Source organism: Pygocentrus nattereri, chromosome 1, assembly GCF_015220715.1.
Source record: "Pygocentrus nattereri isolate fPygNat1 chromosome 1, fPygNat1.pri, whole genome shotgun sequence".
Classification (NCBI taxonomy): Eukaryota; Metazoa; Chordata; class Actinopteri; order Characiformes; family Serrasalmidae; genus Pygocentrus; species Pygocentrus nattereri.
This window is the reverse complement of record NC_051211.1, coordinates 15,556,213-15,580,784: the sequence shown is the minus strand read 5'-3', so window position 1 is coordinate 15,580,784 and position 24,572 is coordinate 15,556,213. Positions and strand designations below refer to the sequence as shown.

Below are 24,572 nucleotides of genomic sequence, written 5' to 3'. Positions count from 1 at the left end.
TTGGAATTCACTGTTCCTGTGATGTCACGAGAACCAACTCATTTACATGTATCCACCAGACCAGCCTGTTTAGCTCTAGTTCTACAGAGCATTTCAGGTCAATTCATTCATTTTCTTATTTTGTTGGTCTTGAAACACAATAACAAAAACAGACTGCTTAATACTATAGTTTGGAAAATGACCATGACAAAAAAAATAGGATACACAGATGCTACAAGTGGACACCAGAGAAAAAAAATGACAAAATGGACACTTTAAGAATGAGTCATGAGTTTTGGTATATAAAACCACACAAATCACAAATATTGAGCAGTTCTCTGGGAAACAAATAAAATACAATTGGGCCTTTTAAATACAGACAGCTCAAATGTATTAAAGTAGCAGGTTGTGATAAACCAATAGGTTTTTTTTTTCTTGCATTCAGACAAAAAGAAAAAATGAAGGGCCAGGTTTCCTGAACCACATTAAACCTAAGCCTAGACTACAAAGCATTTCTAATGGTGATTTACCATTGCCTTAGCAATTTAGTCCAAAAATAAGCATAATCCTTGTTGAACAGATCTTGAACAGACAAGTAGAATAATTGATATTCTTATATATATTATCATATATGATTGTATTTTTATGGGATAGTACTGTTTATTTATGACATATAAGTTATCAAGGTTGGCTTGGATGCAGTACTAGGATGCATAAAATATATGTTGTGTGCTTTGGATCCTTAGATAAAGCTTTTTTACAGTCCAAGTAACTCCAACCATTTATGCTAGCGGATGCCCTCTGCTGTTACAGATCTGTTACTGTAGCATAAAGAACAACATTGTAATTGTAGCCATTGTATTATATTGTAGGCCTGAGCAGATGATTATTATAAAACATGTATTCACTTATAAGTCCTTATACACAACATGTTATTCTATACCCCTATTACACACAGGATCATTAATCTATCTTATCTATCACTTATTTATCATTTTTACAGCTAATCTTCTGGTTCATGGTTATAGCTGAATGATAGACTCAGGGCTAATACCCATTAAAAGTCAACTTTCTGGAAATGTGTATTTATGTTTGCACCAGAATTTGACAGGCACATATGCCACTCACCCTATACCTACTTTGATTTTATGAGGCATTGGTAGCTGAAGTGATGTGATATGTCAAGAATGTCTTTCTATCAAATTGCTCTCTTCTGTAAGACTACCCTCTTGTATTTTATTTTTATATGGAGATTATGTGTCTGGTCCACCACCCTACCCAGTACCCAGTTCAGAATGATCAGAATATGGGCATTTCTGATATTTGGCTGCACTTTCAGTAATAATAACAGATTTTCCTGATAAGCTTGTCATGAGCATGCCCTTAGCCTCCTCATAGTGTTCAGCTCTGTGAGTCCTGGGAAGCTGAACAATGGAGATATTTAAGGCAACTTTATATATATATATATATATATATATATATATACACACACACACACACACACACACACACAGCTTATACTGCTTGTCATACAGCAGTTTCAAATTTTACCAAGCATGCATCTCACATTGTCTTGCGATAATGTTGCTTCCAACTAGGGACTGGTTAGTCTAGAAAGCTTGGCTCTGAAGTGGCAAATCTTTGAAAAAATATTAATTATATACTTTTTATCATTTTGCATTGCTCCTATACTTTAGACCTAGTTCTCAGCAGTAAACCATCTATCCAAATCCATGATACATTTCATTACAGAAATATTGTAGCAATGATGCAGAAAAAAAGTGTATATAGACAAATGCTCTTTTATTTAAAACAGACACTTCAAAGGCAGCAAGAAATGCCCAGCCCAGTGCTACCCCAACAAGAAACATGGGAAGGGGTAATGCGGGAGGCTTTAAAAACTCATCCAGTTCTACTGTTTAATGGTTTTAATCTAAAGAAAATCACACGGTACCATGTAGATCATTCAAGTGAATTTTTTCATTAACTTTCACCAAAAGTACTTATTGATGGCATCTTAGAGAAGCGAGATGCACAGTATAGAGTGATGGAGGACAATGCAGCTACTCTAAGGGACATTAGTTCGAGTTTACAGCAAATATCACACTACGATATTTTTCCACAATGTGAAAAATAGAAAATAAAGCTATTGTATGAACAGAAAAAGGGACGAACGTTTTATTTAGGACTAGTGGTGTTAAATGTTCATGGGGTAGTGTGGTCTCATGTAGCGGAACACTTCATGGCTAGAACACAACAGGCTAGAATTAGATGGCACACCTTCGTAAGTAGTAAGGTGCCTCCGGCTCCGGCTCATCCAGTAACACTTTAGGACACCATGAGTGAGCTCTGTCACACTGTGGGTCTGTGAAAGTGCTTCACTGTGCTTTTTGTGCTTCAATGTGCTTCTTCTTGTGCCGTTTGAGAATTTGCCAAGGGCATCATTAAGGAGAACTGCATGATCACTCATTTAAATTAAATGACATATTTATATATATGTGTGTGTATATATATATATATATATATATATATATATATATATATACACACACACCAATCAACCATCCATCTGCTATGCTGGAGAATGAAGGAATGATGTGTTCCCCCAGGCCACTGGGCAACCACATTAAGTGGCACTGAGCATCACAAGTCACTTGCATGTTAACAGAATGATATCTCTTGCAATTCAGATATGCCAAGTCATCAACTGATGGGGCTGTTATGCGCACGTGAGTACAATTTATGGCACAGAGTGTGTTTGGAAGACAGTGTTTTGTTCCAAATGCAATTTTTCAAAAGGAAACAGATCAGTTGCTTAATTCTCTTTAAAACTTTCCAGTAGCAAGGAATCCAAGCACTGACAAAACTGGGCCATGCATAAGAATGATACTAGATATTTTGTGGGCCAAAAGGAGCTGCCTCTAAAGTGTTGCACAGCATAACAAGAAGATGGCATGGCAAACGAAATCAACTAATGAGCCAGTGCTCATTCTCTGAAAAATAATCATATCGGTCTCTAGATAACTGTTCTCTCTTATTGCGGTATGCGCTAAATCTTCTAGTAGTGCCAGTTCAGCCATTACAGCGTGTAGGTCCCACAGCCACAGACTTGCCCTTCCTCCTTTTATAGAGCTATGACTTTAATTAATAGAATATATTTAATTGCTTTAGCCTGATATATTCATATTTTTTGTCAAAAATAATAAGTCATAAATATTAAGTGGAGCGCAGAACATTCAGGAATACTCATGCGCACAGTTGGAAGGAGCCGTTTAAATTTCTCCCTTTTTAAAAAAGCACCTGGCAACTAAACAATTTCAATTTAATCCATTGAGGCTCTTGTTTTACGTAGAATTCACACATGCTAAGGAGGCTTTTTCCGAACTCGACTCCTGAAAACTTTCCTCAATTTTCTTGAGTAAATGTTTTTGTCAGTGTCAACCTGTTTCTTATTGATCAGCCCTGCTGAAAAAAATCAGCTTCGACCAGCATGAAATCCAAGCTGGTTCATGCTGGTTAGTGCTGACCTGTTTAGTTGGTCAACCAGCATAGTGGTACTGGTTTAGCTGGTCAGCTAGCATGGTCTTTGCTGGTGAAGTTGACCAGCATGGCTATTGCTGGTTTAGCTAATTGGCCAGCATGGGCTTTGCTGGTGAAGCTGATTGACCAGCATGGTCAATTCTATTTCTTGGTCATACATTTTCTAACGTTAAAGAAGAAAATACTGAAAAGGAAGTTTCAGTACAAGTTCTTAAAAGAACCTTGTGTGTGCACGTGTATGTGTGCCTGTGTCTTCAACAATTTAAACGATTACTCAGTTCCCAGGCAGCGATGAAAGTCTGGCCCAACTGTGCCTGCCATCTGGGTTGTTGCATTATATGACTGTTGATCGTGTGTACATTCATTTTAGCATTTCTGCTGATATTTTACTATACTGACTTCAAGATTTTATCACGCAATCATATAATTGACTAAGTATGACATTACTATTAAACATACTGTTTAGCTTACAACGGATAAAAAAATCAAGTAAATAAAAACAAAATGTCATTTCAATCATACGTAGAAAATCTCAGTGAACTATAAGCGAGCCAGGTCGTCCGTGTGGACCTGTAATACCTCTGCGGTCCAGCAGGGAGCAGCAGCGCACTTCGCAAAACTCCACTAGAGCTGTTTTTTTTAGACCTACAGCTGCTGTTGTTACAAGTCAATATTTTTCGCTTGCACGTGATAAGAATCTACAGGTGGTCACGAATGCTCACGGCTAGACAGAGATGTTTGGCGTCTTTACTCGCAATTTTTAACGCCTGTCGAGCGGCGACACTGCCGTCTGTAAGAGAAAGTCTGCAGCCGTTTTGGGCCTCGAAGACCTTCAAAACGTCTCTGCGTTTATGCAAATGAACCCGGCCAACGCAGTGCGTCTACCCAATCAGGAGGCAGGGGTTTGCGTCACTGCAGCTCGCGGTATGAGAGATGATTTCGAAACGTTCCCGCGTGACCTGTGAGCAACGGCATATACAGTATTTCTACTCTTCGAGAACGGGGGAAGCTGGTGAGAAGGCACCGGACCGCCTGAACCGAGCTCGGTCAGCTGGTGAGAAGGCACCGGACCGCGTGAACCGAGCTCGGTCAGCTGGTGAGAAGGCACCGGACCGCCTGAACCGAGCTCGGTCAGCTGGTGAGAAGGCACTGGACCGCCTGAACCGAGCTCGGTCAGCTGGTGAGAAGGCACCGGACCGCCTGAACCGAGCTCGGTCAGCTGGTGAGAAGGCACCGGACCGCCTGAACCGAGCTCGGTCAGCTGGTGAGAAGGCATTGGACCGCCTGAACCGAGCTCGGTCAGAATTCTGTCGGAGCACCGCACTAAAGGTAATACAGATATTAATACAACGGCTCAGAAGTTCCTCACAGACTGTCAGAACTCTCTCCGAGTTCTTCTGAGGTCTAGCGCCAGATTAAAATGGCCTTTTAATGTAATGTCTTCTAGACGTTTGTCGGACTGTCACATTTGGAGATTAAACTGAAGAACGTTTGTCCTTTTTGCTTGTCTTCCGCCCGAAGCCTGCTGAGATAGGCTCCAGCACCCCCCCCCCCACCCCCTTTAAAAACACCTCCTCCCAAGTGTGCTTAAAACCCGCCATTCAAAAGGCTGAAACTGGCACGTTTTCCACTGCAAACGAGACCGTGAGGCTGTGCATTGCGTATATACGTTGTATTGTACAAAATCCTAAGGAAGTCTGGGAAAAATATGTAAAGCTGTCTTTATTTGTTGGAAAGTAAGAGTTTAGTGCAGAGTTGTGTGAACTCGTGTTCTCAACTTGAGTCAACTCGAGAAAAGCCATGAGCTAACTTATCATTTTGAGTCGAGCTGATCTTTGATTTTAAACAGTATTGCTATTCAAACCAGGAACAATATACAGTCATTAGAGGATTCACTTTCATGTTCTGCTGTCTGTAATCAAACTTTTTGGTGGTGGCTGTACATTTGAAAATATCAACCCCAAAAAACACAACCCTATTTCCAAAAGAGTGGGGACACTGTGCAAAATGTAAATAAAAACAATATGGTAATGTGTAAATCATTTACACCTTATATTTAATTGACAGTAGTACAGAGACAGCATATCAAATGTTGAAACTGAGGAATTTTATTGTTCTTTGAAAAATGTGTCCATTTTGAATTTGATGCCAGCAGCGCATTCCAAAAAAGGGCAATAAGAGTGCTGACGTTTTGTAATGCTAAAAGAAAATAACTGGTGGAACATCTTATAACTAATTAGGATAATTGGGTTTTTCACTTCAGAAAACCGCTGTCTGTGAACACAGTCTATTACTGCATCCACAAATGTGAATTAAAACTACCCTGCAAAGAAAAAAACTAAAGAAAAAAAAAAAAAAAAAAAAAATATATATATATATATATATATAGGATCCAGAAACACTGCTGCCTTCTCTGGGCTTGAGCTCAATTAAGATGACTGAGGTGAAGTAGAAAGTGGTCTGATGAATCAAAACTTTAAATTCTTTTTGGAAATCCTGCATGGTGCGTCCTCTGGGATAAAGAGTAGAGTGACCATCTGGATTGTTATCAGTCACCATTCAAAAGCCAGCATCTGTGATGGTAAGGGGGGGCATGTATGACTTTCACACCTGTGAAGGTGCCATTAATGCTCCACAATATATCCAGGTTTTGGAGCAGCACGTACATTTTGCACAGCGTCCCAACAATTTTGGAAATTGGGAGTTGTACATTGTACTCATTGTTTTGTTTATAGAGGCAGTTTGGGATGACTTGTGTTTTGTGACAAGGCCCATTATCAGTCTGCAAGTAGCCGTTAGTAGATGGACAAAATTGAGGTCTTAAAGTTATACCACATGGTCAGTAAAAATACTGCTGTAGGGTACAAGCGGTGCTCCACTGAATTTGTGCCACATTTTCCACACCATTCCTTCACCACCATCAGTTTAAGCTGTCTTGTCAGACAGAAGAGGACATATAATTACATATAATTATAGAACAGGTGTTTCTTATAAAGTGGCACATGAGTGTATTTGTTAATACTTTGAATTAATTTTGTAACATATGTGTTTCATTAAGCTGATATGGCACATCTAACTGAACAACAACCTATGTTTTGTGATTTCTAACAGGTCAGTTGTGGGTTGTTTTAGCTTCTTCAAGAATCTACAGTACGACCATGGCTTGTTCAGTTCAGTGTGCCCAAGATTATGTTAGTGATGCCCGGGTAGACCTAATAGAACAGCTGAAGAACTTGCCTCTTATTATTGAAAAACTTTATCAGAAGAAGGTTTTGAACAACACTGAAGTTAGTGATCTTGAGGCCATACCTGAAAAATGCAGAAAAGCCAGAAAGGTATTGGACTGGATCACAAACAAAGGGAAAGATGCCTGCCTAGAGTTTCTAAAGATACTGGATCTTGAGAGGAAATCAGTCTTGCCTCTTAAACTACACACCTGGATCAGCCACTTCTCCTTTGGTGAGGAGTCAGATGACATTCAAGGTAAGCATGATTTTAGAATTTAGTGTTCGACAGCGAAAGCATTACAAACAGTGAAATATGAAAATGCAGGAAAAAGGATGGTGATTAACAAACTTCCTATGCTGATAAATGTTGGATGTTGTAAGAAGTCCTGTTTTTTATAAGTTAGACCAAAACTTTTGCTTAGGCAGTTTTTAAGCTCGTACTTCTACAACAATACTGAGAATCATTACAGTCTCAGAAATAAAGGTAGTAAACTGTCACTGGGGCAGTAGCCCTCTTGTGGTACCTTCGGGTACATCTCAGTACCTTTAGTCAGGGAGCATAACTGTACCATAATCCATTAAAATTATATTTTCTAGGTTATATTGACTCCACACACCGGATCTCATCTCCAGGCTTTTTGTTGCATTGTACTGTTTGTAAAATATTAGGTAATGAAAAGGTACAAATACAAACTCTTCATCTGGGGAAAAAACTTATTTATGGTGCACAAGACTTAAATAAGTAGTAGAGAGGGGGTACAACCAATTGGTTTTTGCTTAATTTGCCACCAAAATAGTACCTGCTCTGTGAAGGTCCATGGGGGTCCTGACCACTTAAGAACTGGGTAAAAGAGTGGCTAACAAAGTATGCAGACACAGATTTGTAGAACTACAAAGTGCACCTGTATACTAAGTGGCGCTGATAAAATATAAAATGAGCTTAGAAGGTATGATATTGTGCCTGATCGGTGCATATACTGTATAATTTATTATTTATTTATTTATTTGTAAAGCTGAGCCATTCTTTTAAAACTGAAATACCAGTATAAGACACAAAACAACAAAGGGTTTTAATTAATATGAAAGGATCTCAATATTCACCTCTCTTTCTCATTCCTTTTATTCTAGGACCCACCTCATGCCATGAGATTCGGACCCTTTTAAAGACAAAAGCAAAAGAAATTCTAGATCAGCAATGTAAACGGAGCAATCATTTCTTTGGAGGGAATGCCAAACAAAAATTTACTTACATTCCTCTTGTGTTGGATAGAGACACAGAAAAGAACAAACCACATAACAAAGTCATTCACAAAAGCAAGAAATCTAAGAAACCCCGGGGGAAAAAGCTGAGATCCTATATACCTAAGGACACATGCAGAAATACCCCTGAAGATCTGTTGAACAGCCAGGAGAAAAGCATCCTATTAGTGGGAAAACCTGGAATTGGGAAGACAACAGCTGTTAAGCAAATGCTGTATTTCTGGGCAGAGAGGCATGACGAAAACCTTGACTTCATGTTTTATTTTGATAAGAACGTGCTGACGAATATCGCAACTTCTAACCTGCAAAGTCTGCTTTTAGATACTTTGATTATGTCAAATGCAGATCTAAGGCAAAAGGCTGAAGAAATTACTCAGTATCTTGAAGACTACTCTGAAAAAGTCACTATTATTTTTGATGGGATCAGTGGCTTTCATGACAACAACATTTTATTGAGGATTATACATCATGAACTTTTGCCTGAAGCTAAGATTGTGGTAACATGCAGGCCAGAAACAGAGGATGATGACTTCTTTGACTGGCCAACATGCAAAGTATATGTGCAAGGCTTCAGTGAAGAGTCCATTTATACATACTTAACCCAAATGCCAGATCAGGATCCAGAATTGGTCAATAGTGTGGTAGACAATCCAGCACTGTTCAGTCTCTGTCATGTCCCAATGTATGCTTTCATGGTGGCAGCTTGCTTTTCCTACTATACATCTGAAGGTGCTCATAAACAATGCACAGCTACTGAGTTGTATATACGAATTTTTCGTCATTGCATTCAGAGGCATGGAAATAAGAAACTGAGGCACTTAGATGCACATATCAAAGACTGCAAGGACAAAATCTTGCTTTTGGCAGAGAGCGCATTCAGTGCAACCAAGCTAAAGACTATCAACCTGGAATTTGATTACAGTGACAGTTGCATTGCTGGTGTTTTCCTGAGGTCAGTGTCAGTTGTGTCACCAGCATTTGCCAGGACATTCTGTTCCTTTCTTCACAACACAATACAGGAATTCTTCTCTGCCCTGTGGCTTCTGGAAAAACCCCAGAAACTTCATGAAGTACTCCAGCTTTGTCAGACTGAAGAGTATAAGCACATGAAATACATGATTCCTTTTCTGTGTGGGCTTCTATCAGAAACCACCATCCCTCTTCTAAAGTGCCTTTTCCCACCCGACCAGCCGAAAGGAACATGTCATGGGTTCTTTGAGAAGGTCTTGAAGACATTTCTACATGATGAACCAGATGAAGAGTATTCTGTTGATGCTGTCTTCCTCTGTCAGTGTCTAAATGAATTGCAGTCATCTGAAGCTTGTCTCTGGTTCCTGGAGAGAGTAGACTATAGTTTAGATTTGAGTGAAGAACATCTTGACCCTCATCAGTGTTGTGCTGTGTCCTATGTGATCAGCCAATCCAGAGATAAACCAGTTCACCTTAATTTGGAGAACAGTGTTGTATCTCTTTCAGGACTGAAGACAATTCTGAGGCATTCACAAAATCTCAGGTATTTACCATTCAGTAAAATATGACATATTAAATGCTGATAAATTTTGTTGTTATTATCATTATTATTATTGTTATTGTTGATATTTTTTTACTTTCAGGGATTTGTCAATGACTCTCTGCCAAGTGTGGACAGCCGCTCTGAAATGTGAACAGCAGAGTTATTTGATAAACCTCCTGCTGTTGTGTGGAAAGGAAATTTACCTCCCAATTATCACTCAGAAAGCTTTACATCAACAAGCTGGAGAAATCATTACCCAAAGTGCAGATCCAGTAATCCTTCATCTGTGCTGTGGTCAAAACCCACAACAGCTCAGTGATGCTTTCTGCAGGACCATTTCCACATGGCTACCATCCATCAGCTCTGTTCAGTGAGTTACCCTAGCAAGGGACCATATTTAGATATTTAAGAGCAGGAGTTTCCCAGATTTCGGAAACCTCCCAAATAAGCTTTTACAAATAATGTTGCAATGCCTTTGTGGAAAGAGAGAAGGCAATTAATGCTACCTCAGTGAATTAGATGCCATATATTGAAGTCTGCTGCTTCATTGTTCAAGTTTCAGCTGAGACTTTGTAGGCCACACTTTTATTAATTATTCCGGAGTAGTAACAATAGGCCAATGGTCTCCAAACCTTCTCCTGGTGAGCTACTTTCCTGCCCAACTGAGTTCCAACCACAATTTGCCACACCTGCTCCAGCTAATCAACCTCTTTCCAAGTCCCTGATTGGCTGGATCAAATTTATTAGAGTTAAGTAAAGATAAGGCATCTTACAGTACAGGTTGGAACTGAACTCTTCAGGAAGAGGGCTGGAAACCACAGTGGTAGACAAACAAAGCATATGCACATGAATGTGAGAAAGTGTGTGAGAGAGAGTGAGAACAGTGGTCCTGTTGGTCCTAAGTAAAACCTCACTTGGGGCATCCTCACCTAAACCATATATCTTCATCCTCTGCCAAAGTAACGTTAAACTTTTGGGCACACTCTTTAATTCCCCTTTCAACCATCTGTATTGTTGAAAACATTTAGCTTTTCTGCATAGATGGTGCAGAACATGGAGAATCTTCATTCTGCAGCTAATTAGCGAATAAATTATTGTTAGCAAATATAAATAGATAAGCTTTGTTACAATTTGCCAAATTTTCAAATATTTTCAGATGTCTAGTCAAGAATCTACTGTTTTATTAACTGACTGTTGCTAAATGTTCTCAAAGGCACACATTAGCACCTAGCTTGCTAGCTAGGTAACACTGTAGTTTAGTTTTGTTTGCTAATTTGAGTTAAATTGGTTAGTGTTGTTAGGAATTCTGGTTTACAGTAGTTTAAGAATAATGTTTCCAAAATCTGAATGGACACCACTGAACATAACAGTAAAGTGTTTAACTGGTTGTGTTCTTTCAGAATAGGTGCTGAATGCTAAGAAACTTTTAATTCATACCCTGTTTGTGTATGGATAAGAGAAGTAGAAAAGCTGGTATTTTATGATTTAAATTACTTTTATTTTATGGAAAGAAATTCATACCTTTGTATTTCTCCAGTAATGAATACTGTAAGGAGAGAAAGACTAATTAAGGCTTGGGCTTAAAGACTCAATTTTTTTATTTTGGTCTTAACCCAGTCTCACTTTCATTTGAACTTGGTTTTGACTGGATCGCAACTAGTCATGATCTTGGACTTGTCTTGGACTCGATGATGGTGCTCTTGACTCCAGCTCTAGTACACAGGGCACCATTTAGAGTGTAGAAATTGTCATTTTAATCAACGTAGTGTATTACATAGGTATTACAAAGCCATTTTAGATACACTTGATGTTGCGTTCATCTGGTTTACATTCTTTTTTTTTTTTATCCTTGTACAGCTATGAAAATGTGTATGAAGTGTAGTGAGTTTAATGAGGCAAGAAGATTGGTTACTGGGCCATTGTCTCACTAAATGGCCCTCTGTTGCGCATGCCTCGAAACCACTCTGTCAAATCTGCTGCACCTACTACATTCGCATGAATAACAGAAAAATAATGGAGTACATTGTTACACTTTGGTGAGAATTGTTTATGCCTATAAATGTAGAAGCCCTGCACTCTGCAGAAGTGTATAAAATGGCTTTCTGATAAATAGCTATGAAAAATGTGCTCATGCTTGCCATGGGGCTCCTCAGCAAATGGGGGCCCTATGCAACTAGTGTATAGGAAGAACTGAACACTAGAGGTATTGAGGTCTGTGCAGAACAGTAGAGATCTTCCGACCAGATCTTCATGATGAAAGATGTTCAGATCCAGCAAACTATTTATTTATTGACCTTGCTTCATGCAAAAGGATGTTGACCTGCTAAAACAGGAAAGAACCTTCCCCTATCCTAATCCATGTCACCATCAGACCCCAGACACTCTACACACAATAATTGCACTCTCCACATACTTGACACACACCATTCACTCCACACCCAACATATACGCTTGACACACTTCATACATACATTGCACTTGAAACAAATCTCACATTCCACAAAGTTCATACACACTCACCTTACATGTCATATACTTTACACACACAGAAACGTAGCAGCCACCTGGGAAACCATAACAGCTGTCAACTATTAGCAACCACCAAGAATATCACAGTAACCATTTGGCAATACCCTAGCAGCCACCTGGGAACTGCTTAAGCTGCACAGTCACTCTTCACTTTCTTCAGGAAATGTACTTTTCTACGCCTGTCTCTTAGCTCCCCTCAACTCAAAAAAGAGTGAGGTCATTTAAACTGAACCGTTAATAATGAAAATTGTCAACAGTAAATGCATTCAAACTAGGAGTGTATCTTACTCAGTTGTGGCATTCTTAGTTGAATAATATTCTGTTAGTCAGGTAATTTCATTTATTTTTGTATGTACTCTTTTGTTTTTTGTTTAATACCATAGATATTTCTGAAAATGCAGTTTTGGCCTCCATATAAGTTTAAACATCACTCTGTTTTTTGAACAAAGATATGGAACACACTGTCTACTGAAGAGCATAACAGAAGCAATGTGGAGAAGGACTGTGCTGCACCACTGATGTTCTTTTCTTATAAGTCTTTGCTTGTGTTTTCTGCAGTTTTACTACCAAACAGAATCAGAGAGAATCATGTGAAGAATGGGAAAAGAGAGTGACATTATTTAAACTGAATCTCTGTCTGCAAGCAGCTCTTCATCAAAAAGAAAATGTCCAGACAACAGTAAAGAAAGTTACCTTATGTGGAACTGATGAGTGTAATTTTCTGCTGGATCTGTACTCTCATGTGAAGCAGTACGAGACTGAAACAGGCAGGAAAGTTCTGCCAGCATTACTGCCAGTTTACCAGTCAACTCGTGCAGAGTGGATCATAGACCTCTCAGAGAGAAAAGCCTCCCTCCTCCTAGAAGTGCTGAAACTCCAAACAGTGAAGAAACCAGTGGAACTGAGCGGCTGGTCAGATGAAGAGAGTGAAGTGAGGAGTTTCCTTCAGTGTCTGCCCTACATCTCTCAACTGAGGTAAGATTTATTTATTTATTCAAGTTTTTTTTTCTTCAGGTTCTTAGTATGTAGTTGTTTAAGAGTTTACAGCTTGCTGATTGAAATAATCATGTGCACTTCATGAAACTTGTACTCTTTGTGTATCTCTTTTTACCTTTCTAATATATTATAATGACTACAGTGGACCACTTCTGTTTAAAAAGTTAATGATATATTGCAGAGAAATTAGATAAATGTTAATGGCACACACACAAAAAAACACAATTTCTCCTTTATCACTTATTAAATGGTAGCCTTTTCAAAACCAGTTTGGGTCGTTTAATTCATTTGCCAGAGACAATTTCTGCAATTTCATATTTTGTGAAATTTTAAGGTTTGTTATATCATTGTTTTGCAAGTGCAATCACTTGTCATTGGAAAATTAAAAGTCTTCAAATTCTAATGGTTTTTAGGTCTCAATCAAAACAATGAAAGTCTTTTTCTTATTTCTGCAATGAAGAGTTTGTGGCATCTTTTGCTGAAGGTATAAAAAAGCTCCTGCAATTATAGATGAAGTAAATCATCAGTTTACATGTGAGCAAAATTTTAGGCATCTCTGGCAAAATTACATATTTTGAAGAACACAGCAGAAATGAACCCAGCTTTTGCAGCAGACTATTAAAAAAACATGTTAATGTTAATGGACGGTTACTTTACATTTGATTAAAATGAAAAAAATATTTGTGGCATGTGCAAAGGTTTGTACAGCACTGTACTTGGTAACCACTGCTTGGCTGACATCTTGCAAATGCTATTTCTGTCTAGCAAAGAGTCTTTCTTTTTTTGATGGGGAATTTTCACTCACTCTTGCTTTCTGGTGTCTGCCCTGCTTTGACTTCAGCACGTTCTTCCTGGACACAAAGAAACATCTCAGCATTTGCAGTATCAAGCTGGTGCTGGTGCAGAATTGATGGTCGTGGTCACAGTCTGACCCTGACCCTGATAATAGAACCTGTTGAGTACCTCACTCTCATACACACACATGTAGTTATACTGTGGTGCAGCCTTCATGTAGCTTAAGTACTCCTTTAGATGTTCTATGTAGACTGTCTGAATAATTTACTGTAAAAGGGTGGATGCATGTCTCACATCTTTCTGAATATATTATGTTTTTTCCTTGCTTTTTTGATCAGTTCCTGGTTAGACAGGAACAGGGACTTCAATTCCTCAGCAGTACATGGATGGTGAGACAGCGCATTGGCATTACTATGTGGTCGCCCAGCATGTTGCTGAATGGAAAAGTTGTACTCTTGTAATGCCGTCATCCACCTCTCTACCTGTCCTTCATGAGCCAGGTCAACGATGCCTGATCAATGTACAGCATGAAGGGAATGTCATACAGGTATGGCGGGAACTGGCACAGCCCCACTACAACAGCCAGCAGTTCCCTTTATGCAGTAATTGTGCTCAAGCGGCTTTTTCAAATGGTTGCTATAATACGTGATTATCCTCATATTACCCTCCTGCACTTGACACTATCCTTGTCTCCAATGAACTCTCTGCCTGCCTGCGGAGTAGTTGCCCACTCTGTAGGTTTAGCAAATTGAATGCCTTAGACCAACTCAACAGGCTCCACATCAATGTTATTGTACAGAAGCGGATACGAATCAGGTTTAGTTATAGCATTAATCTGTTGGTAGTTTGCACAAAAACTTTCAAATGCCTTGCTGCCCAGGAGCTTCAAACCTGCTGCTGGACTCTTCTTTCCTGTGCTCCAGACTCACATAGCCCATGCAATGTCAAGGCTCCCGTCATGGCCAGAAAGTCTAAACTGAGTATACAGGTATTCCGTAATAGTGCAAGCCAGAATTCACGCCCTTGCTTCAAACTTCCTAGTGCTATCGTAATCCCCTTTCTTCCTCTCACATGGATTCCTGCAGGTCATAGAGCCAAGCTGGACGTTGGTATCGTGTCAACTGTCCAGCTGTCACTCTCATTCCCTGCCAGCTGAGGCTGAGTGGATGTTCCTTTTTTCCACACCACCAACATATTACCCCCGGGGCCATTTCACCTGCTGCTCCTCCCATTAGATTTCTCTGACACCTTGCACTGTGTTTCTGACTTTGAAGCCTCATCGTTGAGGAGGCTTGCTGCTATTTTGGCTTCTCTGACAGCAGCTTGGAGGTCCAACAGTTTGGCGACCTGAGATAATGCCTCAGTTCTTCTCCTGAACTGCTTTCTTGAAAATTGGATAAGCCTGCTACACCATAGTGCCCAGTTCTTCTGCCAATACACTCGTCCACTGTCATTTTTTTACTCCACTTATCCAGAAGCAGCTTCCTAATGGACGGCACTGCTGGCATTTGTCTAAACCACCGCCAGAGAGCTGTGGACAGTGCAACTAGGTTGCCATGCTACTCTGCTGGCAATTCCAGGAGTGCTAGGAGTGCTCTACCCTCCAAAGCCAGGCACAGCTGGATCATGGCATCTGTCCAGCCACAAAGCTGAGTGCCTACCTGCAGGTGCACTGCGTACAGTTGCTAGGAAAAGGACCATGGGAAAACATGGTAGACGAATACGTGTTTTCACTTTCCCCTTTGCCAGCTTCAGTTTTGCTGGCTTGCTCGCTACTTCTGTCACTCACTGCCTTCTCTTGCTTGGTGGTTGACAGGCTGCTCTTCTCATCCTCTCTGCTGTCAGCTTCTATTCTGTCTTCTTTGTCACCATTCACCACGGAATTGTTTGATATTCTGCTCAAGTTCTTCTAATTTAAGTGAAGGATCCCACTTCTGAGCACCGATTGGCCATCTCTGTCTCTCTCACCCCCTCTAACAAAAAAAACACTCCAATTACCCAAATATCCATATATCACATATACATATAGACACAAAATGATATGCACATAACCCAATGAACAACGATTAACAATGTCAATAGTCCTTTTTACTGTGTTCCATGAGCATTTGTGTGTGTGTGTGTGTGAGTCTGAGATACCTCAGATCTAACCGTATAAAAAGAAAAACTGATAAATAGAACTGAAAAACAAGGCAGCATAACAAGCAGAACAATCAGATTTTTTTTCCATTTTAACCCAAATTCCATTGACATACCCATACAATGCTATTTGCAATAAAATTATGTTGAATGGTGAATTGATTGTGAAAGAGTGGACCAAGACTGGTTTGTATGTGATGTATTTTGTCTTTTAATTCAGTTACATTTCTCCACACATTCTGAGTCTTTTCTATATGTTTTTCATTAGTTTTTGAAATTAGAAGGAATCATTGGATGGATGGGAGAAAAGAGTGAGGTCCCTTAAGCTAAATCCGTCTGTGCAAGCAGCTCTTTACCAAAAAGCAAAAATTCAGGCAACAGTAAAGTTAATGTCACATGGATGTGAGAATGAGTCTGATTTTCTAATGGACCTGTACTGGTATACCTGCACATGTGAGGCAGTAGGACAGTGAAACAGGCTGGAGTGTTCTTCCAGCATTAGTGCCAGTTTACCAGCCAGCTTCTGTATCTTATAACAGATTTAATTTAAATGCTGCTGATTTCTCAAATCATTAGAACATTATGTCTCTGCTCCCAAAATTATTTGAGGCAGAGAGCATAAGACACAAAACATTGAGGGTCCCATGTCACCCACTGCTTATGCAAATGAAATAACCTGGATCTCGCGTGGAGCAATGTAGCTGTGCACTTCCTGTCCTGAAATGTGAAGTGCAGTATTAAAATGATTTGAATTTTATTATTTGTTTTGACATAAATCAGTCTTCCCATATATGATTTACTTCTCCTTGTAATTTTGCTTGTGAATTTTAGGATCTAATCATATACCAATCCAAAACTCTGAACTCTTATGTTCCAGTGGACCCTGCTACAATATAGAAAAGTTGAAAATCAGTTATGCATGTCATCACTGTTAAAAACAAATCTGGAAGACAAGCAGTTCACTTACAGTTGAGTGCAGCATTGAAGTGGCTCTATCAGAGAGCCACAGTTAAAGACTTTTCTCCTGGCAGCTGCTACTGCAGATTTCTGATTTTCTATTTCCTCTACTTTTTCAGTGCTGCCTTGAAACAGAAAGAAATTCTGGAAAGCTCTTCTCTGATTGAATACATTTGTTTGAAAGTAATCAGGCTATAAATTTGTCTGTATTTGGTATGAGTGCTATGAATTGCTGAACATCTCGTTTCCTTGGTGGGAAGCCTTTATTTTGAAAAATGATGTAATGTAGCAAAAATGGAATTCTTGTGTTTTGTGAATTACTCTAACTTCATATGTTAATGTATTTTTTTCTTTGTGTTCTTGTTCCTTCAGACTTGCAGGTACCAAATATATTGAGTTTGTAGTCATTCTCTTTCATGAAGCAGCAGAGAGTGAGAGACAGACAGGACAGAAGACACTGGAGCTGTTAACATCAATGTGCATTAAAAGCTCTTTCCCTTGTGGAGATACAAACAACCACATACAGAGTGCTTTCCTGCTGGATCTGTACTCGCATGTGAAGCAGTATGAGACTGAAACAGGCAGGACTGTTCTTCCAGCATTACTGCCAGTTTACCAGTCAGTTCCTGCAGAGTGGATCATAGACCTCTCAGAGAGAAGAACCTCCCTCCTCCTAGAAGTGCTGAAACTCCAAACAGTGAAGAAACCAGTGGAGCTGAGAGGCTGGTCAGATGAAGAGAATGAAGTGAAGAGATTCTTTCAGTGTCTGCCCTTCATCTCACAACTCAGGTTTCAGCTAAATTTTACTAGTTTGATTTTATTGCAATATAATATGTGTTCTGTGCAATGCAGCTGATAAAGCCTGTTATTTTAGAATGTAGCAACTTGCTTTCTGTGTTACGTTCCTAAAACATTGTGAAAAAGAGACAATATTTTTATCCTGTTTTGACCAGAGTTAGTCTTCCTGTAGTTTTTTTTGTTTTGTTTATGAATATTGTAACCTAAACATATACTAATCCCTGCTACAATGTGGACTCTGCTACAGTATATAAAAGTTTAAACCCATTCAAGTCAAGTCAACCAGATTTTAATGTCATTTCATCTATGTACAAGTACACAGTGAAGTGAAACTACATTCCTCCAGGAACAACACAGTGCAACATGGGAAAAAAGTACACAGTGGTAACATGCAGACATAAGTTTGCAAACAAAAAATTGAACTAGAAACAATACAATAAATATGATAAATTAAACAAACATTAGAAACAGTAAACAGACAGGACAGTGCAGCCAACACAGCACAAATTTCTGGACATACAACTATCTGTCATGTATCCATTTTGCAGATCACTTTTAAAACAAATCTGGTTTTCTGGCGGTGATGATGGCTAGTGAGTAGTGAATAAATAGATCTGTTAATAATAAGCACAACAGAAAACTGATTTTACCAGAGAGCTTCAATTATAAGATTTTTCTCCTCACACTGAGTTCTGCTACTGTGAACCTGTGTAACGCCAGGGAGCGATGATGAGGCAGACACATATGCAAAGAGAAGCAAGATTTATTAGGGGCAAATCCATAATCAGGGTCTAGACAGTCCAGGGTCAAAGAGTCAACATGGAGAGAATGATGGGCAGACATGACAACAAGGAACACAGACTAAGCACAAAAACAGAGACTAGGAAAAAATAATGGGGGCCAGCAGAACAAACACCAAACGATAGAATGCATATCAAAGAATACACTACAAAGACCAGCTACCAACTAGGGAAAAAGACACGGCTTAAATACAGAGACAACAAGGGTTAATAAGACACAGGTGATAAACACAGGTGGTACAATTTAGGGCAGGGTCTGGAAACAAGGGTGCAGGATCGGGGGAAAAACAAGGAAGCAAAACAAAAGCACATGGAGGACTGGGAGGGGCCAATAATAACAGCCTGAGCTCAGCACTGAATCCCAAACCGCTCCAGCATTGCTGCAGAGTTCTGAACCATTTCTTATACTTGTTCAGTGTGGCCTTGAAAAAGGAAAAAGACATTCTATAAGTCTCTTCTCTAATTGACAGAACACATCTTTTAAATGGTAATCATGCCATATATCTGGCTGCATTTGTTAATGTTGTAAATTGCAATGCATACTTTAGCATTTGTTTAGAAAAAATGATTCTCAGTTTAGCAAAAAGATAGACTTTCTGTTGTTCTGTTAATTGTACTAAGTGCATATTTAATAGGTTTTCTTCTTGTTCTTTATTTAAGATTTGCAGGCACAAAAGATATTGAGTTTGTGGTAAATCTCTTCCGTAACGCAGCACAGAGTGAGAGACGGATTCGACTGAAGACACTGGAGCTATTAATGTCAGTGTGCTCTTTACCTTATGGAAATAGAAACAGCTACATACAGAGTGATTTCCTGCTGGATCTGTACTCAAATGTGGAGCAGTATGAGACTGAAACAGGCAGGAATGTACTTCCAGCGTTACGGCCAGTTTATCAGTCAGTTCCTGCAGAGTGGATCATAGACGTCTCAGAGAGAAGAACCTCCCTCCTCCTAGAAGTGCTGAAACTCCAAACAGTGAAGAAACCAGTTGAGCTGAGAGGCTGGTCAGATGAAGAGAGTGAAGTGAGGAGTTTCCTTCTGTGTCTGCCCTTCATCTCACAACTCAGGTTTAATCCAAGGTTTGCAAGTTCATTTCTTTTGTATTATAGTATCTAGTGTTCTTGGCACCACAGCTTGTATTGCGTGTTATTTTAGAATGAAGCTGCATACTTTTGTTGTCCTTCTCTGAAACATTGTGAAGTAGAGACAATAAGACATAAAACTGGTTATCTTGATAAACATGCAAAGTCCCAGATCACCCAGTTTTATTCTTTGTTTGGAAGTTAATCAGTCTGATGTATTTTTCTTACATTTTCCCAGATTCTCTTTTTGGTTTTGGTTTTCTGTTATTTTTTTCCTGTTCACGATTGCAGTATGCATTAGTCTGGGATTTCTAAGTTTGCAAAGTTGCTTTTCTTCATCTTTGTACATTTAAGCTGTCTGAATTTAAGTTATGTAGTCTTCATTGGGCCAAAAGCTGTGCCTATGACGAAGATGCATGCTATATGGTGAAGGGTGTTGCAGTGTTGCTTGGGTTTATGTGAATCATGCATTTTCATTGGTTTGCACAATCTTGGTGGTGTTTTTGTATTAACAGAGGGTGGAATTGTTCATGTATGATGACTGTCCTGCTGTCACCAAAAAGCTGTGGACTCATGATATATGTGTCCTGAAAAAGGTCTACCTAAGTGGATTTCTCACTTTTGCACAGGTCTAGCTAAACAAATTCTGTGTATGCCAATGTGACTGTATTATAGGGCTATAGTTTTCAAACCTCTGCTCACACTGAGTGCTGCTACTATGAACCTAAGCACAGCACTGAACCCCAATTTGAAATCCTTGATTGTTTTCTACTCTTCATTCAGTGTGACCTTGAAAAACAGAAATTGTGACAGTCTCTTCCCTAATTAAACAGCTTTGTTTAAGACTTTGTTACTGTTGTTAACAAAATATTAACAATATAGGTTAATGTTATGAATTGCTGCACATTACGTAGTGTCTTTTTTTTAAGTATAAATTTTTTTTTAAAAAGTAATTTTATTAAAACTTATTTTTGTGTTTTTAAAATTGTTCTAACAATGTCTTTAATACATATTCCTGTTGTTCTTGTACTTTTATTTAGATTTGTGGGTGAGCGACATATTAAGTTCATGGTGAATCTTTTCCATCAAGCAGCAGAGAGTGAGAGACAGACAGGAGAGAAGATGCTGGAGCTGCTAACATCAGTGTGCACTTACAGCTCTTTCCCTTATGGTAGTACAGACAGTTACAGACAGAGTGATTTCCTGCTGGATCTGTACTCACATGTAAAGCAGTGTGAGACTGAAACAGGCAGGAATGTTCTTCCAGCATTACTGCCAGTTTATCAGTCAGTTCCTGCAGAGTGGATCATACACCTCTCAGAGAGAAATATCCAATATTGACCATCGGCCTTGTCCCTTGCATACAGGGATTTCTCTCGATTCTCTGAATGTTTTGATATTATGTACTGTAGATGGTGGGATATTTAATGGTTTCACAAGTTTATATTGAACATCCATCCATCCATCCATCCATCCATTTTCTAAGCCGCTTCTCCGTCAGGGTCGTGGGGGGGTGCTGGAGCCTATCCCAGCAGTCTTCGGGCGGAAGGCAGGATACACCCTGGATGGGTCGCCAGTCCATCGCAGGGCTTATATTGAACATTTTTCTGAAATTGTTCTACACTTTTTAGACACAGTTTTTCACAGACGCGTGAACCTCTGCTGCCCATCTTTGCTTCTGAGAGACTCTGCCTCTCTAAAATACCTTTTTTTTAAATGGGAGAACTTAGCGGTGTCTTTATATGAGACCTGCAAAATTATGATTATTTTCATTCCAGAAATTCCTTGCCTCAACATGAATCATACATTGTAGTACATTATTGTTTTTGAACAATACCTTGTCTAAAACGGTAACTTTACAGGACTACAAAACATTCTTAACTTTTAATGAAAATTAATTTCACAAGATTTTCTGTATGTCTTTTGGCCCATTCACGAAGAAATATTAATTTAAAAATATCATTAAATCACAAAAATGTAGGTGGACAAAGTTTTGTCCTGACAGCGATGACTTTTCTATTTTGAGTTCTATATTTCTATAGTTAAGGCTGAGTACAGTGTTAATCTGACTTTACATGTTTACATCTTTTCTCCTCACACTGAGCTCTGCTACTATGAACCTGAACTCAGCACTGAACCCCAAACTGCTCCAGCACTGCTGCAGATTTCTTTTATTTGTCCTGTTATTTAATGTAGGCTTCAAAAAAAGAAATCAGTTTTGATTGTGTTTTCCTAGATTGAAGTCATTTAAATAGTATGAAATTTGTATTTATGCATTGTTCGTTAATTAAATTTTTTTTTTTTTTCTTTTCTCAGATTTGACCTGTGTTGTGGTGGTGATGATGATGATGATGATGAAAGTGTTGACTTTCTGGTGAATCTTTTCCATCAAGCAGCAGAGAGTGAGAGACAGACAGGAGAGAAGACGCTGGAGCTGCTAACATCAGTGTGCACTTACAGCTCTTTCCCTTATGGAGACAGAGACAGTTACAGACAGAGTGATTTCCTGCTGGATCTGTACTCACATGTAAAGCAGTACGAGACTGAAACAGGCAGGAATGTTCTTCCAGCATTACTGCCAGTTTACCAGTCAGTTCCTGCAGAGTGGATCATACACCTCTCAGAGAGAAGAACCTCCCTCCTCCTAGAAGTGCTGAAACTCCAAACAGTGAAGAAACCAGTGAAGCTGAGAGGCTGGTCAGATGAAGAGAGTGAAGTGAGGAGTTTCCTTCAGTGTCTGCCCTTCATCTCACAACTCAGGTTTGAGATAAATGTGTGCAAATTTATTTCTGTTGCAAAATGAATGCTGGTGTTTTTTGCAACACAGCTAATAATTCCTGTTATTTAGAATGCAGTTGCTTGCTTTTTGTTGTTTCCCCTAAAGCAATGTGATTGAGAGACAATAAGACACAAAACTGGCAATCTTGATGAAACTGGAGGGTCCCATGTTATCCACCACTCATGCAAATGAAATGATCTGGTTCATTGTATGAGGCACAGTTATTAGACTTGCAGTATAATTAGTGCTCTGTGCACCACAACAGATAAGCTCTGTTGTTGTGAAATGTTTTTTGGGTTTTTTTTGCCCTTTCCTAAAACATAATTTCTCGCAGAGACCACAAACCCCAAAACTGTCCCTCTTGATGACGATGCTACCCACTACACATGATAATGATGTGTGTTTCTGCTAAATGGGAAAATTATACAAAATTATGATTATTTTCATTCCAGAAATTCCTTGCCTCAACATGAATCATACATTGTAGTACATTATTGTTTTCTGAACAATCCCTTGTCCAAAACGGTAACTTTACAGGACTACAAAACATTCTTAACCTTTAATGAAAATTAATTTCACAAGATTTTCTGTATGTCTTTTGGCCCATTCACGAAGAAATATTAATTTAAAAATATCATTAAATCACAAAAATGTAGGTGGAAAAAGTTTTGTCCTGACAGTGATGACTTTTCTATTTTGAGTTCTATATTTCTATAGTTAAGGCTGAGTACAGTGTTAATCTGACTTTACATGTTTACATCTTTTCTCCTCACACTGAGCTCTGCTACTATGAACCTGAACTCAGCACTGAACCCCAAACTGCTCCAGCACTGCTGCAGATTTCTTTTATTTGTCCTGTTATTTAATGTAGGCTTCAAAAAAAGAAATCAGTTTTGATTGTGTTTTCCTAGATTGAAGTCATTTAAATAGTATGTTTTAATATTATGAGTTGCTGCACATCATGTAGTATGAAGTATGAAGTATTTATTTGGAAACTAAAAGTTTAAATAATTTTTTTTCCACTCAAATTTGTATTTGTGCATTGTTCGTTAATTAAATGTTTTTTTTTTCTTTTCTCAGATTTTACCTGTGTTCTGATAATGATGATGAAAGTGTTGACTTTCTGGTGAATCTATTCCATCAAGCAGCAGAGAGTGAGAGACAGACAGGACAGAAGACACTGGAGCTGCTAACATCAGTGTGCACTTACAGCTCTTTCCCTTATAGAGACACAGACAGTTACATACAGAGTGATTTCCTACTGGATCTGTACTCACATGTAAAGCAGTACGAGACTGAAACAGGCAGGAATGTTCTTCCAGCATTACTGCCAGTTTACCAGTCAGTTCCTGCAGAGTGGATCATACACCTCTCAGAGAGAAGAACCTCCCTCCTCCTAGAAGTGCTGAAACTCCAAACAGTGAAGAAACCAGTGAAGCTGAGAGGCTGGTCAGATGAAGAGAGTGAAGTGAGGAGTTTCCTTCAGTGTCTGCCCTTCATCTCACAACTCAGGTTTGAGATAAATGTGTGCAAATTTATTTCTGTTGCAAAATGAATGCTGGTGTTTTTTGCAACACAGCTAATAGTAAATATAATGAGCACATGATGTATTTATATTTTAAATAATTATATTTTACACTTTCTTCTACTACTGCTTTCATGAAATAAGTTGAGCCATTCATTCCAAATTCATTAGGATTTGTGTTTCTAGTTTCTTTCTGGTTTTCTATTGATTTTATTAGAATCAATGATATTGATGGGGAAAAAATCCAGGCAACGACTGTGAGAAACAAGGAATTCATGAAAACAAAGAGAGAAACAGAACAAAGAGCTAGAGTAAGAAAACTAGTAAAATATAACACAAAATCTCAGTTAACAAACTATCTAAGCTAAGAAATAGGATGATACGATGTTATATACAGAGATCGAAGCTCATTTCACTCATTTCTCCAGTATTGCCCCAAGCAGATGTGCCAGTTGAGTCCTGTTGGCATGGTTTCCACTCCATTTATGAGCAGCACATGATCCGTCATAAACAGCTTTTGCCATTCAAAACCTCCGCCTCAGTCGGTCAAGTTTTGTCATGTGATGCAGAAAATTACAGGTAATGGTAAAACTGTCAGGTAACTGACAGGCAACTGCATTTTCCCTCTGGGATCAATAAAGGATTCTGATTC

General features: G+C 38.9%; 1 protein-coding gene across 5 annotated transcripts in view; it reads left to right on the top strand.

Annotated features, from left to right (window-relative positions):
• The first annotated feature begins 4,249 nt into the window (after positions 1-4,249).
• The window catches only part of LOC108433501, a 31,733-nt gene continuing 11,410 nt past the window's right edge, over positions 4,250-24,572 (top strand). The window contains exons 1-9 of one of the 5 annotated variants that reach the window (XM_037538946.1): positions 4,250-4,848; positions 6,631-7,002; positions 7,875-9,519; positions 9,620-9,889; positions 12,607-13,023; positions 17,308-17,724; positions 19,194-19,613; positions 20,657-20,787; positions 21,933-22,108. In XM_037538946.1, the coding sequence (XP_037394843.1) occupies positions 6,678-7,002; positions 7,875-9,519; positions 9,620-9,889; positions 12,607-13,023; positions 17,308-17,724; positions 19,194-19,613; positions 20,657-20,787; positions 21,933-21,994 (3,687 nt within the window). In that variant the 5' untranslated portion in view covers positions 4,250-4,848; positions 6,631-6,677 and the 3' untranslated portion in view covers positions 21,995-22,108. Of the gene's footprint in view, positions 4,849-6,630; positions 7,003-7,874; positions 9,520-9,619; positions 9,890-11,393; positions 11,556-12,606; positions 13,024-13,885; positions 13,999-14,177; positions 14,387-17,307; positions 17,725-19,193; positions 19,614-20,656; positions 20,788-21,932; positions 22,377-23,475; positions 23,908-24,572 lie in introns of those variants that run through there. The other 4 variants (XM_017708113.2, XM_017708112.2, XM_017708115.2 and 1 more) reach the window with 4 other exon arrangements.